The 16637-nt window shown below is 39.6% G+C and overlaps 1 protein-coding gene across 5 annotated transcripts in view; it reads right to left on the bottom strand.

Annotated features, from left to right (window-relative positions):
• WNK1 (WNK lysine deficient protein kinase 1) overlaps positions 1-16637 on the bottom strand; it is a 97795-nt gene that overhangs the window by 66730 nt on the left and 14428 nt on the right. For all 5 annotated transcript variants that reach the window (XM_085229885.1, XM_085229854.1, XM_085229865.1 and 2 more), the window contains exon 2: positions 997-1169. In XM_085229885.1, the coding sequence (XP_085086011.1) occupies positions 997-1169 (173 nt within the window). The remainder of the gene's footprint in view (positions 1-996; positions 1170-16637) is intronic.

Genomic DNA, 16637 nt, shown 5'->3' with positions numbered 1-16637 from the left:
TTAGTCCTCCAGCCCTAATTCAAGAAAGAAACACATCCCTATAATTACAGTTCAGACTCCCAAGAGCACATTTTTCCTGCTTTAAGCATGTCCATTTGTGGCAATCAACAAACGTTGCAAGAGAAAAAAAAGCCACAAGAAGTTCACAGCCTATTTTAACCAAAGTTCCTACACTCTATTCACACATCTAGGATTTAAATGCTAGTCCAAGATTTAAATGGACACCAAATTAAGACAGCGACTCACAATCCATGAATTTTAAATCACGGCAGCTTTATTTCCAGTAGCTTAACAGCAACTGGGTGCTCCTGAAGAATCTCCCATCTCTGCAAGATTTACAGCGTAAGACAAAAGCATGATTTCAGTTCAACTCCCTCAGCTTTATGTACCACTAGAGGGCCCTCGCAGCAGTTTGAATCACTAGTTTCCAACTGGCTTATAAATAGATCTAGCTTCACTCAATTACTTGACAGGTCAAAACCGTAAATGCATTCAAGCTTTTCTAAAGTACAGCCTCAGGAAGTTTTAACTAAAAAGATGTAATTTCGGGTGGGTTTTTTTTTTTTTCATTCTTTTTATTGATTATTGGTACTGTAGTAACACCCAATGTCTCCCAAACAAGGTGAATCAATTAGTGCTTTAACTCTACAAAATACCTCATGCCAAATTGAAGGAAGCTCAGAAGGAAAACAAAAGGTAGAGAAAAGCAGCATACTTACTGAGCTCACAAAAATCAGAGAGTTTTCCTGCATGTACTTACTAGGACATCACAATGAAGAATCTGACACGTTTGCTAACATAAAGAATGGTCCACTGTACCCTGCAGTGCTAACAAAACTCTTCTTAAACTCCTTAAACTTCTTAACTCCTCCCTTGCAGGAGTTTAGCCCTCAGTGAAAGGTCTCTGTCCTTAGCTATTTTGAATTATCACCTACTTCAAGTGCTCTAATTGTGATAGTGTTCATCAAGTGCTTTGACACGTTAGAATTTACTTACGTTTTTAATGTTCCAGATGTCATGAGTTCCGTCACAAGGACAATACATTTTTTTCCTTTCACTGTGGACTCCCAGGAATCGTAGAACCTGACAATATTGGGATGCTGAAGCCCTTTCAGCATCCCAGCTTCCTCTTTGAATCTTTGTCGCTCTGACTTGGATAATTTCCGATCCTAACGAAAAAGAAAATAAAGCTTTGTTTTATTTCTTAGAGAAACAGCAGATTGAAAAACAGTTGTGTACAGTCATTCAACAAGAATCAATATCTTTTAAATGCCATTTTGCTGACAGTTACTCATGCAGTAACTCCTCTATTTAGAAGGTATTCTATCATAGCCTTCCTTACAGTATGATTGGGGATTATCTCTGAGTGCTACTTCTTCCATCCCTACTCCAAAGGGATTGCTTGACTTGAGGTGGAAAGGGGACAACGTCCTAAAATACTCATGCATCCAAGGTCAGGCAAAAAAGGATCATTTAAAGCACATATCTCAGATTAAAAACACCTATAATCTTCAGTTACTCCTTCAAGCATAGAATCCACACCACTGGTAACAGACTGGATTAATTCTCCATATAGATGATAGAGCAGAAAACCTAACATATAGGATGCATTTCTGATGGAAGACAAATAAATTTGGGTTGGATTTTTTTCTTTTTTTTTTATTAAAAGCATGAGCTCACGATTGAGCAAGCTTCCTGTAATCTAGCATCAAGGAAAACAAAGACATAATTCACACCAGAGAGACACAAGGTTTTGGCCAGAGACAAGTCATGAAAAAGCTTTCCTGGACAATATTGCTGTGCTATCTACCAAAAGCCAACTATCTAATATCTTCAAGATTCTGACCAGGGATAAATTGCAAATATGAAGAGTCTCCTTGCATCTTTCAGCTGTCAGTTTACCAGTGCATAGCCACACTAGTTTGGCTGATAACTGACGTAAATCAGATCCATATGCAGATAGTATTAAAAACAATTCAAGCTACATTCAAAGCCCAGATTTTTACAGTCAGTGTTTCTACCAGCTAATTACAAATAACCAGTGCCCTCAGTCAAATCTTAGCAATAATTTTAAGGCCACATTTACTTTTCAACTAGAAGGCAGTAGTACGTAGGGTCTACTCAAACTGTTCACAATTGTCCACTAGTCTCTAATTCCTCTTCCTTTGTTAACAGTCAGTGTGTTTTCTCAATACTATTCAGCCATATTAATATCTAAACCAAACCATCCTCTATTCACATGAATTATTGACTTTTCCTAGGAGGCATGGACTACCTCATTTCCAGATGAAGCCTCAATTTTCAGAAGCGTAGGAGTCTTCCAGATCAGACCTGTTCTCCTGTTTGAAATTGTTTCAGACGTCAGTGCTTTTAAATGTCTACCACTTACCATACATTTATGGTTGTTTAGGAAAACACCAAATTCTTAAGTGCCACAAATTAATCAATAGATATCAAAAGCATTCAATCCCGCAACTATTTCTCCCTGAAGAAGTTAGTGCTACCACTTCCCCTCACTCCTTCAGAGTCTAAGTTTTGATAGAATGTGCTTGCAAAAACACTACGAAAACATGTCAATATTCATGTCTGCTGAGGTTTAGTGGTGTTTTTTGGTTGGTTGTTTTGGTTTTTATTGGGTTTCTTTAATATGGGAGTAACGTTCCCATTTGAGCTCTTACACAGCTAATAGCTTTCCCTTCTTTACAATATACAGCAGCACAAGTTTTGTCCAAGACCAATGTTATCCTGACTGTTACAAGCAGTACTGATGCAGAAAAGCAGTGAGCTGCTATCAGCACATTGATCAAAAGATCATACACACAAGGTTTAAGAATCTCAATACTTTGAACATAACACACAATAACAATAATCACTGTCACAAAGATAACGAAGCAGATTATTCCCAGCCTCTGCTCTTTATCTGTATAATTCATCTGTTTAGCTCTACATCCAATTACTACTTATGGTAATTATAAAACACAGGCCGTAACAATTACTCGTTACATCGCTTAAATTTAGCTATGTAGTACAAACACCTGCATTTATTTTTGTCCAAAAACTATATTATAGTTATACACTTGGATTAAGCTTCCTGTATTTTATGAACTAACAAATATTACTAACCAATTTTAGACTACGCTTGACCTTAAGTTTTCATCTAAACCTGAATATACCCGATCTCACTTTTAAGGGCCTCCCTGGGTTTTCCCTGTTGCTGTACTTCTGGTGCCGGATAGAAACTAACAAGTGCTAATCACTCTTATCAAGGAGCAGACTCCTAATGGACATGCCTATTTTGAGTCATTTCTCTTTCTGGTCACATCAATGGTAGCATCATGTTCCTGCAGACGTATCTGTGACGTTTAAAACAGACACTCAACACTTCACTGCTGGCGTTAACAAAAAAAAAAATCCAGACAGTGACAATATATTAATGCAACACTTCTCTGGAAGCCACAGTGCCCTAATGATCTCAGACAAGTCTGGACACAAATGGAGGCCAACGAACACAAATTGAACGAACACCCAGAGAAAACAGCAATATTTCTGCAACCAAGGAAACATCACACCTTTCAGTAGCTAATTTTGAATAGAGCTGACAGAAAAGGACAGAAGCCACTTGTTTCATCAGATCAGCAATGTGTACAGCCTTTAACTACCCCGATTTGTAACAGGTATTTATATATCCTTCCTTAAAGGAACACTAGTGCTAGGTAGTATAAAATGCTATATGTACTTGAAAAAGAAAACTAGCACTCAACAGTTAGATCTCATGTGCAATTACACCAACAAAATTCATCTGTACGTACAATAATTGGTGGTTACAGTTGTGTAAGCTACCTTCCAACAACACAACCTGCAAACAGCCTACAGGCTAAATGCAAGGAATGTAAGAGCCACCCTTGCTCCAGTTCCATCCCCATCTCTAAAGAAACAGCAAGAAGTATGATAGTTTATCACTCCAAGTAAGCGATTACCTCTGATGAAATTATATCAAAGGTGAACCAAATAAGATCTGTATCTCCTGCAGCCTTTTTCCCCGCAACAGCTCGGGGTCCAAGTAAGTATAGAGATGGAAGACATCAGAGTGTATTTGCTGTTTCCAGCAACCAGACCTCACAGCTTGACATTCCAGTATCACAAAGCACAAGACTGAGTAAACAAATGCAATGTTCTCTTTTTTATTTTTATTTTTAAAAATCAAACAATGAGAAACAAAGCAAGATATAAAGGCGTGTAAAATGTTTTTTTTTTCCAAAAATCTGAGAAATTTTATAAAGCAGTCACTCTAAGAACTGTTAATATATGACTTGATATCCTATCCTTCAAAGACCAATTTGTTTTGGAATTTCAACTAAAAATAATAATTAAAAAGAAAAAAAGATTGCACACCCTCCTTCCTCCCCCAGGCATTCATTTTGACCATATAATGAAGCAACACCAGGCAGACAAGACAAACTCTTAAGTCTTGCTGTTTGCAAATCACATTCTTGCATCTCAGTTACAGCAAGTGCTGAGCTGATACAGCCTAAATATTTAAAAATACACAAGCTGTCAAACTCAAAGAGAACTTGCTTCCTAAAATGGACTTAACTACCTCATAATTTGGATGGCATTGTTCTCCCTGAACCAGTAGCTTCCCTGAAGGACTGAAGTGTCACATCCCAATCACTGGGCTGCCCTTCCAACAAATTGAAACAGATGCGTCGAGCCCACTTCGTTCATTTCAGTCATTCCTTTCCACCTACATTAAATTGTTTTGACAAGCCAGGACAAACAGCAAGGCTTCCCAGCACGTGACTATGGTACTACAGTGCCAGAGGCCTGAATAGAGAAAGGCACTAAGTGAAACAATTGTTCAGCTCAATACCACTCAATAATCTTTTCTTGGCAGCTTTCATTTATCCACATGCTTCCCTCTGACTTCTTTTGGTCAGGAAACAGCTATCAGAGCTACTTACATCATTCAACGTAAGACAGGAAACTTGGTCAGTTACAATATGCCAGGTATATGGGTTGACCTTTTTGCTGATGTATTTAATCTGGAAGAGCATGAATTACCCAGAACTGTTACAGCCTGCCTTCTATCCCTATGCCTAGGTACCTTATGTAAAGGAAGAAGAAATAAAGACAACCAAAACCAACCTCATCACAGATCAGCTTTTCTGCCAAGCCACAGAAAGTGAGGTACATCAGCAAAAAGTTATCTATATTCCCTCGGTGATTTTTTTCAGCCAAAGCTTAATGTCTGTTCAGCATCCTTCTGAAAGACGGAAGGAAATACATTTCTGACATTTAGATTAATCTTAAGTTTCATTTGGGCTGCTCGTACACCAGTTAATAGGTTCTACTGAGCAATTTTTCCATGTGTTCTCCTTTCCGAATTCCTGCGGTCCTTCCAGGCGTTGTCCCAAAGCAATGTGACAAGGACCGCACAGCACACCGGATCCGGGAGCAGCCCCAGAACGGCCCTTGCTGGGCACAGTGCTCAGTAAAAGCAACGGTGCCCTGTTAGGAAAACTACAGGCAAATATTTCATTAACACAATGAACTGACACACTCGACTGAACAGCCGAGTGAGTGATCTGCTAAACAACTTAAAGAGAAGCTCTCTCTTCCACATATTAGGAAGATATTAAGGAAGAAAGTAATAGACTGATTGCTTTACCTTTTACAGAGAGGTTTTGCTTGCTTGCTGCACATCACACTACTACATTCAGAAATTCTGCATTGCTATACTGCTCACGTAAGTACTGGGTTTGGGTTTTTGCTTTTTATTTTTAAACTACACTGAAGAAACACCAGCTAGCTTTTATCTAAAAGAGATGTGCTAGAAAACACCAGGCAAATTAGTAGGAATGAATCTACTTCAAGTGATGTGCTCTGACAACGTACACCATGGCAGACTTCAAAGCACTGGTGAATTATAGATAAAGTGACTCATAACCAAGGTAGATAAAATATCTAGCTCTGCAGAGGTTACACCAAGCAGCATTTTATCAAGCTTCCCAAATATCTGAAAATTTGAGGGAAGTTACTGCAGCCCCCACCCTATTATTCAGAAAAAGTAGGATACAGAACAGACAAGTGTTCTTCTGTGTGCATTTCTGCAGCATATGAAAAAGGCTTTGGAAGCCTTTTAGGCAAGGTTAATGAGGGGTCATCGGAGGAGAAGCTAGCAAGACAGTGCTCTGATATTCAGTGCTGTTAATGGAACCACAGCTTTGTGGGCTGCAGTGTTCTCATCCTGAAAAAATCTAGCAGTTAAGAGGAAAAATGAGCACAGTGACCACTGAGCTAGATTAACAAAATACCAACAAAATACCAACACTGAGCTTAAAGATCAGCAGCGTTACGCAGCCGATACCTACAAATGGAAGTCTGAGTGCACAGGAACTGGCTATTTTTATGCCAACGCAAACCACATTAGATTTCTAAAATTATAAGGCAAGATAGAATGAGGGGGGAAGATACCATTCAGAATGCATGTCTGTACAGCAAACAGATGTGAAAATTGAGATCAAGGATCTCCACGCATCCTTCCACCTGTACCCTTCTACAAGTCACTGAACACGAAAAGTAGATTAAATGCAGCTAAGCAGCTGCTATTGCAAGAGGGCTTTTGTTTATTTTATCTGAGGACCTGGTTTGAGAGTATAATTGTCTAATGTAATGTTTATAGAGTTATATAAAACTTTAGTTTACCACGGAGTGGAGAATCAGGTCTGCAAACCTATGTTAAGACTTTTCAGGCAACTCCTGCTTCATGCGTTCTCCTTGCTACAGCCCTCCTACCTTCCAGTAATAGTCTTCTGCAAGCAAGTCTCTACAACCTAAGACTGTAGTGGTTGATTCCATAACGTGTCTGGTAATACTTTGGGGGCTCTCAGCACACTGGGGAAGATGTTGCCAGCAATACATCAGAACTGTGCCTACTGAGGCCAATGCCGCACTAAGATACCCCAATTTAGTACACAAGAACTCACCATATCAAGAGTTGCCAGAACACAGCTGTCAGTGCTTCCAAACTGCACTCCACGCACAGGTGGAGCAGTATATTAAAACAGACACACACACACACACTGTTCTTTAGATAAGTCAAATGTTATTTCTGCCAAAAATATACACACGCATTAACCAAAAGACAAGCCAAGAATAAAACCAACCAAAAAAGCTACTCTCCAAAAAAAGACAAAACTAAGAAAAGAGTCAGGCTACTTCACTATAAAAACCACACTGCTCAAAGTCTTCTAAGCATTCAGAAGGTTAGACAAAACAATCAAACCAAACATCAAACTCCTTAATTATCCCTCCCTCAATCAGTCTGGGCTACTCATCCCCATAAACAGCTGTGCAAAGATTTTAAGGAAAAAAGGATTTGCTTACAGAAATTAGAAATCTAGATCGGTTTCTGTGTCTGTTTAAAACCACGTTACTTTCTGAAGGGGAAGAATACCTTCATCTTGGCATTAGGTTGCAGAGTCTCAAAACAGACTTAAAACAGCAGAAGAGCCAGTAGCCATTTCAGTATACAAGGATTAATTAATAGAAAAGCAAATCTGAGGATTTTTGTTGTCCTGCATTCTGGATGCAAATAACCAGTATTTTCGGTCCCCTTCTTTCTCATCCTCATCTTTGGGAATGAAAGACAAAGTTCCCAGGTCAGGTAGCAGAATGAAAGGCAGTGCCAAGTTAGCACTTACTGAAAGCACCACCTCATGTCCCTGGCTGGACAACCTCCACAACAAGGCTCAATTTTATGTAAGCTACAAACAGTTCCAGCGGAGTGTGCAGATAATCTTGAGCAAGATTACACTGAAGTATAATGTTCATATTTGACACAGTCGAAAGGAGTAGGGTTAAAACAGTCATTTATCTACCACACTTTTTCAGCTTTGTGATTAAGGGTAAATATTTTTCTGTAGAAATCTGTAGGATTTCTTCCTACTCAGGTAGAAGTACTCAAAAGTGCTCTGAGTTTTAGGCAAGCACACAAATCACCTTAATTGAAAGTTTGTGGGATTATTCACATTCAGCTGTACAGTTCCCTGTAAAAGCATCTACCTGTATGTTGTTCTTATTTCTTGCATTTCAGTGCATAAACTTATGAAGCTACACAACACACTGCTATCACTGATACAGGTGAGTGACGCAGATAACACATGCAAGCTTAGTGCTGCTCCTCAGAGGAGGGAATTAAAGCAACAAAATATGCCTATCTTGACAGAGATGATACCTGTGTAAACTTATAAGAAAGGAGGGGAGGAAGAAGAGAAGGGAAATACAACTCTTAATATTCAAACATGGAGCAGACAAATCTTTGAAGTTTTGACAAACTTTTCCTGAGAGCTGAAGCATTCTGGTGCTTAGATGGAGAAAATAGGTCAGTTAAAAAAAAAAAAATGAGAAAAGCTCTAGGCTTTCCTTGTTCATTTGTATTTAACAAATGTGATAGCTTACTGATTCAGGGCTTGGGTTGACAGGGTTCCTCCATTCATTTTTCAAAAAAGCACCAACCCCATTCAAGAAAAAAAATAACACATCTGAAAAATAACAAAAAAATAACAAACACATCTGAAGTTGGCAAAAAATAAACTACGTAGGTCAGAAGCAGTGTGCAACTTGAACTCTGGGCATCTGCACAGCAGCCCTTTCCTGCTCACACTGCATATTACAGCGTAACAGACAGGGGCTGGGGTAGGGAGTTACACTCAGTGTTGTCTAAGCTTCATGATGATGAATCCTGTAAACATCAAAACTGAAATTTAAAATAGTTTGCTAATTTACTCAAAGCACCAGTAGCTTTATTCTGTCTTCCACTACAGAGTGAAAAGTATGTTTTTTGTTTGCTTTGCTTTCCTTTTAATGTACAGATTAGAACTAGCATCATTCTGCATACACACTTATTACTGTCCTCAAAAGAATTTAGTCTGCAGAAGTCAATTATACATAACTGAAAGAGGTGATACTTAAGCTTCAGAAGACAGTTATATCTAACATTAAAGAAGAGAGTATCCATAACTGAAGCCTATGTATGTGATTAAAAGATATCAGCGATGCTCCCCATTTTTTCCTGCAATTGCTTGTTCGCTTTGACAAAGCTATGATTCATCAGCATGGGGGAAGGGGAAAAGAATATCATCACTAATTACATCCCTCTATTGTGGTCTCTTCCCACTGTTATACATGCAGCAGCACCCACCCAGTGGCGGCACCATCTAGGACACCTGGTGGCAGCAATGTGTTTGAAGAGCCACCATCACTGAGAGTTCCTGATAACGGGGCATTAACACTCACGTATGTGCTTGATTGCACCAAGTTCCAGCACCGTTAAACACAACTGACCTGTAGCTAGTCACAGTTACAAGCTTCTTCCAAGGCCAAATCCTCAGGTTCCAAGATCCCCTAATTCACAAGGACGTTCAGAACAAATCTAGTACTAACATTGCTCTACAGGAAGCTGGAAGTAAGGAATAACCAGGACACACAAAAACAAAGATGCTTAAGAAAAGGAAGTTAGGAACGGCTCATCAGAGATGATCTCACCAGCTAGCTTAGATACAAAGCCATTCTGCCTCACTTCCTTACACTGAACAAAGAGCAGAAGTGGGATCAGAAGTGTAAGGAGTATGGAAATACAATGTGTGTCATGAAAACAGCTGCAGAAAAAAAACCTTTTGTCCTTCTGCAGGACAACAGCAGATCAGAATATTTCCTCTTTATGTAAGGTTACAAGAAATCTTAACTCAACTCCCAATGTTTACCTTTTGGAGCAGTAGCATCCTGAGAATTGTTATTTCCTGCAGTGCCTAAGGTAGTACACTAGGCACACTTCAGTACTTTGCTCACTGGAGACACAGGTGTGAGCGTGCTGCCTAAAGACTGGGATAAGGAGACAAATCTAGGTAACATAATGGCAGAGAACCTACACCACTCCAAAAGGACCAGAACAATCTGGCCGACAAGCTTCCCAGATACTTACACTGTCTGATTTCTTAGCTTTCCACTTAATATGAACAGAGCATATAGGCAGTGAAGCAGCTAGCTTTTCCCAATAAAATAATAATAAAAATAAATCAAAACCATACCACCTGTGAGCCTGTTCCAGAGCTGGGCTGCATGTGAATAAATGTGTTGATACAACTTCATGCTACTCTTCTCTGCACTTCACCATGTCAGCACAAACACTTGAAGGCAAAGCAAAAAGAACTGAGCCAAGAGAACCAAATTCTCCTTCTCTAGAAAACGATGACTACAACTAATCAGTACATTGCCTAATCCCACGGTTTCCTTCAGGAAATCAAATATTTCACTTATACTCTTTAGAGTAGAGCTATGAAAACTACACAGTAGCTTCAGAAGTTTATGAAGCTTACAAACCTTTTAAGTCAGTTACATACTTTTCCTTTGCTCTCTCTACAACCAAGAGGAGAAAAATGCTAAAGAGTAGATATAAAACCTATGACTTAGGCATGACCTTCTGTGGTATCTCTCAGGTCCTTGAAAATCTGGTCTAAGAATGGCAAACAACTGTTTGGGCTTCAGTCATTTCTATTCTAGGGTTTCTCAAGGCAGCATTTGTGTTTCCTTACACAGAAGTCTGGAAAAAAAACTGCTGAAGGTTTTAGGCAATTTGTTCAGCCTTGAAGGATGAACATAGGGGACAGGGATCAAAATGCTGTCCCATGCCAAAATAATCAGTACTCAGATAGAGAACTCTCTTCACTTGAAAATTTCTAATTTGATCCACAGAAGATAAATGAGTAAGTTTGCTATCTGATACCAATTCACAGTAAGGCTTACGCTTAATACAGAGGGCTTATCACCGAGTTGGAGTGCTAGCTGAACAGAATTCTCCATGAGCTATTAACCAGCTGCATCACCTTGTCACTTGGTTCAGATGCCTCATTAAAACTTTGGGAGCTCACACCAATTCTCATTTTGCACTCAACTGATTGCTTTGTTAGTGAGAGGGAAGGTACATTCAAACAGCTCAGCTTCATTTTACGATGAATATCTACTTTTCCTCTTACAGGGTGCCAATATTGCAATAAAAAGGCCTCTTCCACAATCCATTCTCTTTACCTTATACACCAAAAGAGGAACTACCGCTCTATTTCTATTAGATAGAGTCCTTTATGAGTAGGTACATGCATAGAACACTGGGGTGAACTCTTCCCTAGTTTTGATACAGATAAATCTATTTACAGAACCAGAAATGTCTTAATTCTTCGTCCTAAAATATTTCAAAAAACCACTGGACAAGAGAAGGGTTGTCTATATCCACTTTTCTGTACGCTGATGAGTTTGCACTAGCATGCTGCTTGGAAATCATGCAGAAGTGTAAAAATGGCTCCCAGGATTTATTAGCAGTGTTCAAAAACATAGAAGATCAAAGACAGAGATAAATGCAAACCTAATGCTCCTATGTCACTGATGAGTTACCTTACAAAAATTCCAGCACAACTAAAGGTAACAAACAAACTTGGCAGAAATAAATCAAGCAACATTCCCTACAAGACTGCCCATGTTCTCCCACTTGTGCATTGTAGACTAATGTGAGTTAATTTACATTAGCTTCAAGATGATATACAAGATAGGAGCATATATACTGCATATGCAGCCTAATTACAGCTCTCCTAGTCTTGTTGCTGCTTCTGCAAGCGCATCCAAAAAACATCCTTCATTTACTTCACAGAATTGTGGATGACTATCAGTTATGACACATGAAGTGTAGGCCAAGTACTGGCAGACAACAGAAAATCCTTACATAATCGCTAGGAAACTCCATGAGAGATCATTCATTGTTAGACCTCTCTCAGCATTCCCTTAGGATTCATACAGTGAAATAGGAGGTAATCAAATAGTTGATGTTCTGTGCATCATAGACCAAAACTAATTGTTAACCATGTTTAACACTGAAGAAGGTTCCTTAGCCAAAAAGTTATCTAAAAAAAAATTCACAGCCATGCTTCTGTCAGAAAGACATACCTGCATTCAGCAGGCCAGCACTCAAGAAGCCACAGAAGCAGGAAGTCAAACCAAAGTGGTTTGTCAGAAAAGCTGCACAAGTACTCCAATACAGCATCCATTGCTTCAGTGGCAGTACCACTCGTGGTAAGAGAGGGCAAGAGGATTTGAGGCATCCCATATTTCTGTTTAAATTCCTTCCCCTATTACATCACCGCAGGCAACATCCCAGAATAACCCCCTAAGCTAGGGGGACCAAAAGGTGGAAGTGGTATTATAGTTTTACCTCCTCAAAACACCAGAAAATTCTTAAGAGAGTTGTCTCATTGCCACTATAGCATTCTTACGTTTGGAACTTCATGTTTCAGTGCCGTAGGTAATACTTCATAATGATTAAAAGAAAGAAGAGAAAAAGAAAATCTTCTTCAGGAGATACCCTGAAGAAAACTGGTTTCTAATCAGGACCGTTATCTATAAGAAGAAAAGCAAGCTGGAGATCCCTCCAGAAGTCTTCTTAGCATTTCCATGTCCTTTCCTTAAACTTGCTTATGAACATCCCCAGAAAAGCAGGAAAATAGCTGCCACCAGTGACTGCTCCCTCAGGGGACAACTAGGAACAATCCCATCAGTATCCACAGCTAAGGGGAGGAGAACCATACCATTCCACAGAATCTGTGATTCCCATTTCTTCCAACAAAGCAGAAGGTAGTCTGGGCATCTTTTTCTTAGCTTGGGCCACAAAACTGAATTCTTACACAAGGGGAATACAGGAAGGATAAGTACTTTATTTTCTAGTTTTCTCTAATTAACAAAACACAAAGGCCCAGCATAAGCACCTGCTGCTGCAGCACCTCTACTACTGGAAATAGATTTCAATGACAATGTTGGAGTACGGAGTAGCAAGTTTTACAACTCTGAGTTTATGATAACTGCACCAGCATCAATACTTAACAGCTGGCAATTGTGAAAGAGGAACAAGGCCAAGAGGCCGCCCAATAAGCAGGAGCTGGGCAGATTAATCACAGCCTCAAGAGTTACAGTCCTGCCTTCAAAGCTGTTTAGGGGGCTGAAAAATCAGTGATCAGGCTTCTTCCAAATTAGTTGCAACATATCTGTCCACCAGAAACAGATACTGCCCCTTGTGATTTCACTTTGCAAGTAATAAAATCCAGACTGCATTGCAAACAAAGAACTGCAGTTCCACCCCTGCTTGCTCTCGCCCTGAGCACTTCGGCTGCAGAGGCTGCTTGCTTTTTGATGCTATTTTAATCTCTTTGCTTCCAACACATGTTGAATCTAAAATTTCCTCACAACTTGCCATTTCCAAGTATGCTTTCTCAGACAGACCCAGTCCACCCTCATCTTCAGTTGAAGGTCTGCATAACCAGTCGGTTCCGATTTCCATCTGCGGAGCAAATCAACACGCAGTACACAAACCGAACTGAGACACAGCCCGAGCACTTTCAACATACTGAATTGCTGACTCAGTCCAAGCGACTCCATTTCAGAGTTTGTCACACACATAAGACTGGTAAGCTAGAAACTGAAATTTGTGCCACAATGGACTCTTCTTCTCTTAGCTGATTTCACAACACGTACCTAAATAAGGACTTCCCAAGAAATTTCCTGGCAGCAATCAGCTTTGTAAAAATAGGAGGCTTTTCTCCAAAATTTATGTTCTTGCCAAGAACAGTGTAACAAGGTGGTATTGTAAGGATATGATGGAACCTGAAGAATGCAGAAGAGACCATGTGTGGAAACACACTGAATTATGTAAGAGATGGAAGGGACCACTTTCCAGCTAATTCAAGGGATAACAACCGTGTTTTCCTACCATAGGCTCCTGCCAACCCTTCCTCTCAAGGCACCTTTCAGAATCCACTTCTCAAGAGAGTCAAACAGCATTAGACATAGCACAGACCTGACTCTGAGCTAATTAAAAAGGAATTTCTATACAGTGTGCTAGATTCTAAACACTAGAACAAAATTGAAAGCAGTCAAGTTGTATTCTTATTATAGCTATGTTTAGACTGTTTAGATTTCTTGCACTTGTCTCATTTACATACATTTTTTGGACTATTTTTCCTCTGCGCAATCACGATGGCTGTCACTACAGAGAAATCAGAGCATCTCTACAAACCTGCTGCCTATACAGAAGCACTGCTTGCTAGCAGCCCTATTTCAATTAAAATCTGAATCGTCTATTTCAGTTTAATTTGAAAGATTCAAAAGGTATTTAAAAGGCTCAGCTTGCAAACATACAAACTTGCTAATTTTACAAATACATTTGACCGAAAAGGATAAAGATTCTAATCACTGAATTTATTTTAAAAACAGATATTCCATCTTATCCAGTAACACCACTGTCTTGAGCTTGTGGGAAAGCAGATGGATTTTGAGCATCTGCTTTTAAACTACTAAGAAAATGACTTGGCAAGATTTGAGTTTGCTATAATTAAAGCTACTTGAGCAGTATCTTGTCACAGATGTCTGCATCAGACTTTCTACAACACACCAGAACCAAAGCTAGGTCTCTATCACTTAAACACTAAGGTTAATAGCTGCAAAGACTGCTGCTTCTGCAGAAATAGAGGCTGCTGTTCCTTAGAAGATTTTCTGCTTGAGAAATTCAGTCTTTATTCCTCAGAGAAACTTACACACTGATGGAGAATGCCTTTTCTGATGATATCAAACTTTAATAGCTTAAACATCTGCAATACAAACACAGGAACTGAATTACGTTCTATAGCCTTCTATACTGCATTTCCCATACTGAGAGTTTGACTTGCACATGCTACACAAAAATAATTCTGCTTTACAACATCTCTTTGCATTATGTAAGTGAAACTCTTTCAGAAGGCATCATACGGACACTAACACATACTCCCAGTAGACATGGACCAAGGCTTCAGAGTTTGAATAAAGACAGGGGCTCAAGTCTCAGCAAAAAGGCAACTCACACGTCTCAGCACTGCTTTTAGGTCTCTGCTCAACCATTCGGAACTACGAAAGCTTAAGAAATGGAAGTAACAGAGCAGTATTTGCACCACCTTGTCTGAAGCTTCTTAAAACAACTAAGCTTGAAACAAGACACTCAGCTCGAAAATTCAGAGCCCAAGTGGTTAAGGTACACCAGTTGGGCAAATGGAAGCATGATCGTACCTAAGTGGTGCTTACCAACGTATCATTCCCACGAGTTAGTAATAAAAATTGAATAGCTAACAACCATTACATAAATATAAAGCATTAGCAACATGTTTCTTCTAAAGTCAGCCTGCAAAATTACAGACCATTTCAAACCCAAACTCCAGGAAAGTTACAGGCATTTTTGCTACACAGCTCACTTCTCAAATCTGCTTGACTGCTTTTTGCAGTCCAAAAAAGTGCAGTAACCAAGGAGTTCAAGTAGCAGCTTCTAAAACTGGATGAGTGAGCTGCATTCATGCTGTTAGAGGAAAAAGGACCTGATTGACATTCATGTTAAGCACACGCATCACACACACTGCACTAACAGAATATTACAGCAAGTATATGCAACTGGTTTCTCAGTTCTGGGCTCTCACACAGAGACACTTTTCAACTCGCTACAGCCTGGGTTAAAACCAAACAGTTTTACAGCATTAGAAAAACAATATTTCCAATGACTGACGAAGACAGGGCTCATCTGCGATGAGATACGTGTGGTCCCTAGACTAAGATCAGAGGCTTTACTGAAGGAATCCAGCCCATCGTAAACACAAAGACAATTAAACAGGCTTTTGTATTTTTAGAAGCAACAAAATAAGCATTGATTTGCACTCTATGCAAGCTGATGGTTGGTAATACAGTTTCAATTATACACTGCTTACTAATTATTTCGAATACCGTTTTAAGAATAGTCACCAAGGCTTGCTCTGAATATTCAACACTAAATCGTTGTGGTGGGAGTCCTGACAGCAACACCCAAAGGGGCTGCACAAGTATGCACAGTCTCTTCATGTCACTCCATCTAAAGAACTCCCCCAACTACTTCTCTTTTGCAACCTCTGTTCAAAAGCCAGAAAAGCCAGACAGGCTAACAGCTATCCTTGCTATCTCCATAGCATGCATCGATGGTTCCCAGATGCTCAAACTGTAAACCTGGCACTAGAAGATGGCTGCTCAGATGAGGTTCGAGTCAAAGGATTTCTTGTTCTTTGACACCAAAGCAAAAGATCATACACTGCTATACGGCTAAAAAAACACACATTTATCAGAATTTCTTATCCCAGAAATCTTAATTTATACAGATAAAGAAAACAGCACGAACTAAAGTCCATTCATGATTATGAAGCTTATGGAAGTTGCACACGTCTTCAAATATAACCACCTTTCAGTATGTCCATAAACGCCATCAGTGTGACAGCAAAAAGCACACTCTTTCCATCAGCCACACCAGCCACGTAGATTCAACACAGGTTTTTACTGATGAACACTTCCAGTTCAAAGGCCAAAACGCTCTCATTAAAGGAGCGAAGAACAGCTTTGGCCTCCCAAGCTCTGTTCAATCCCCCAAATCTTCAATGCTGCAGAAGGCGTTTCCTACTGGTTTCAAGAGCTCCTATCACACAGACATTGCATTATTGAGTTCCACAAGCCACCAGAAAATTGCTTCTGAAAACACAGCATTAATGCAAGAGAGAACTACG

The sequence above is a fragment of the Meleagris gallopavo genome, chromosome 1 (genome assembly GCF_905368555.1).
Source record: "Meleagris gallopavo chromosome 1, MGAL_WU_HG_1.1, whole genome shotgun sequence".
Lineage (NCBI taxonomy): Eukaryota > Metazoa > Chordata > Aves > Galliformes > Phasianidae > Meleagris > Meleagris gallopavo.
The sequence above is the reverse complement of the archived record's forward strand: the minus strand, read 5'-3'. Positions and strand labels throughout refer to the sequence as shown.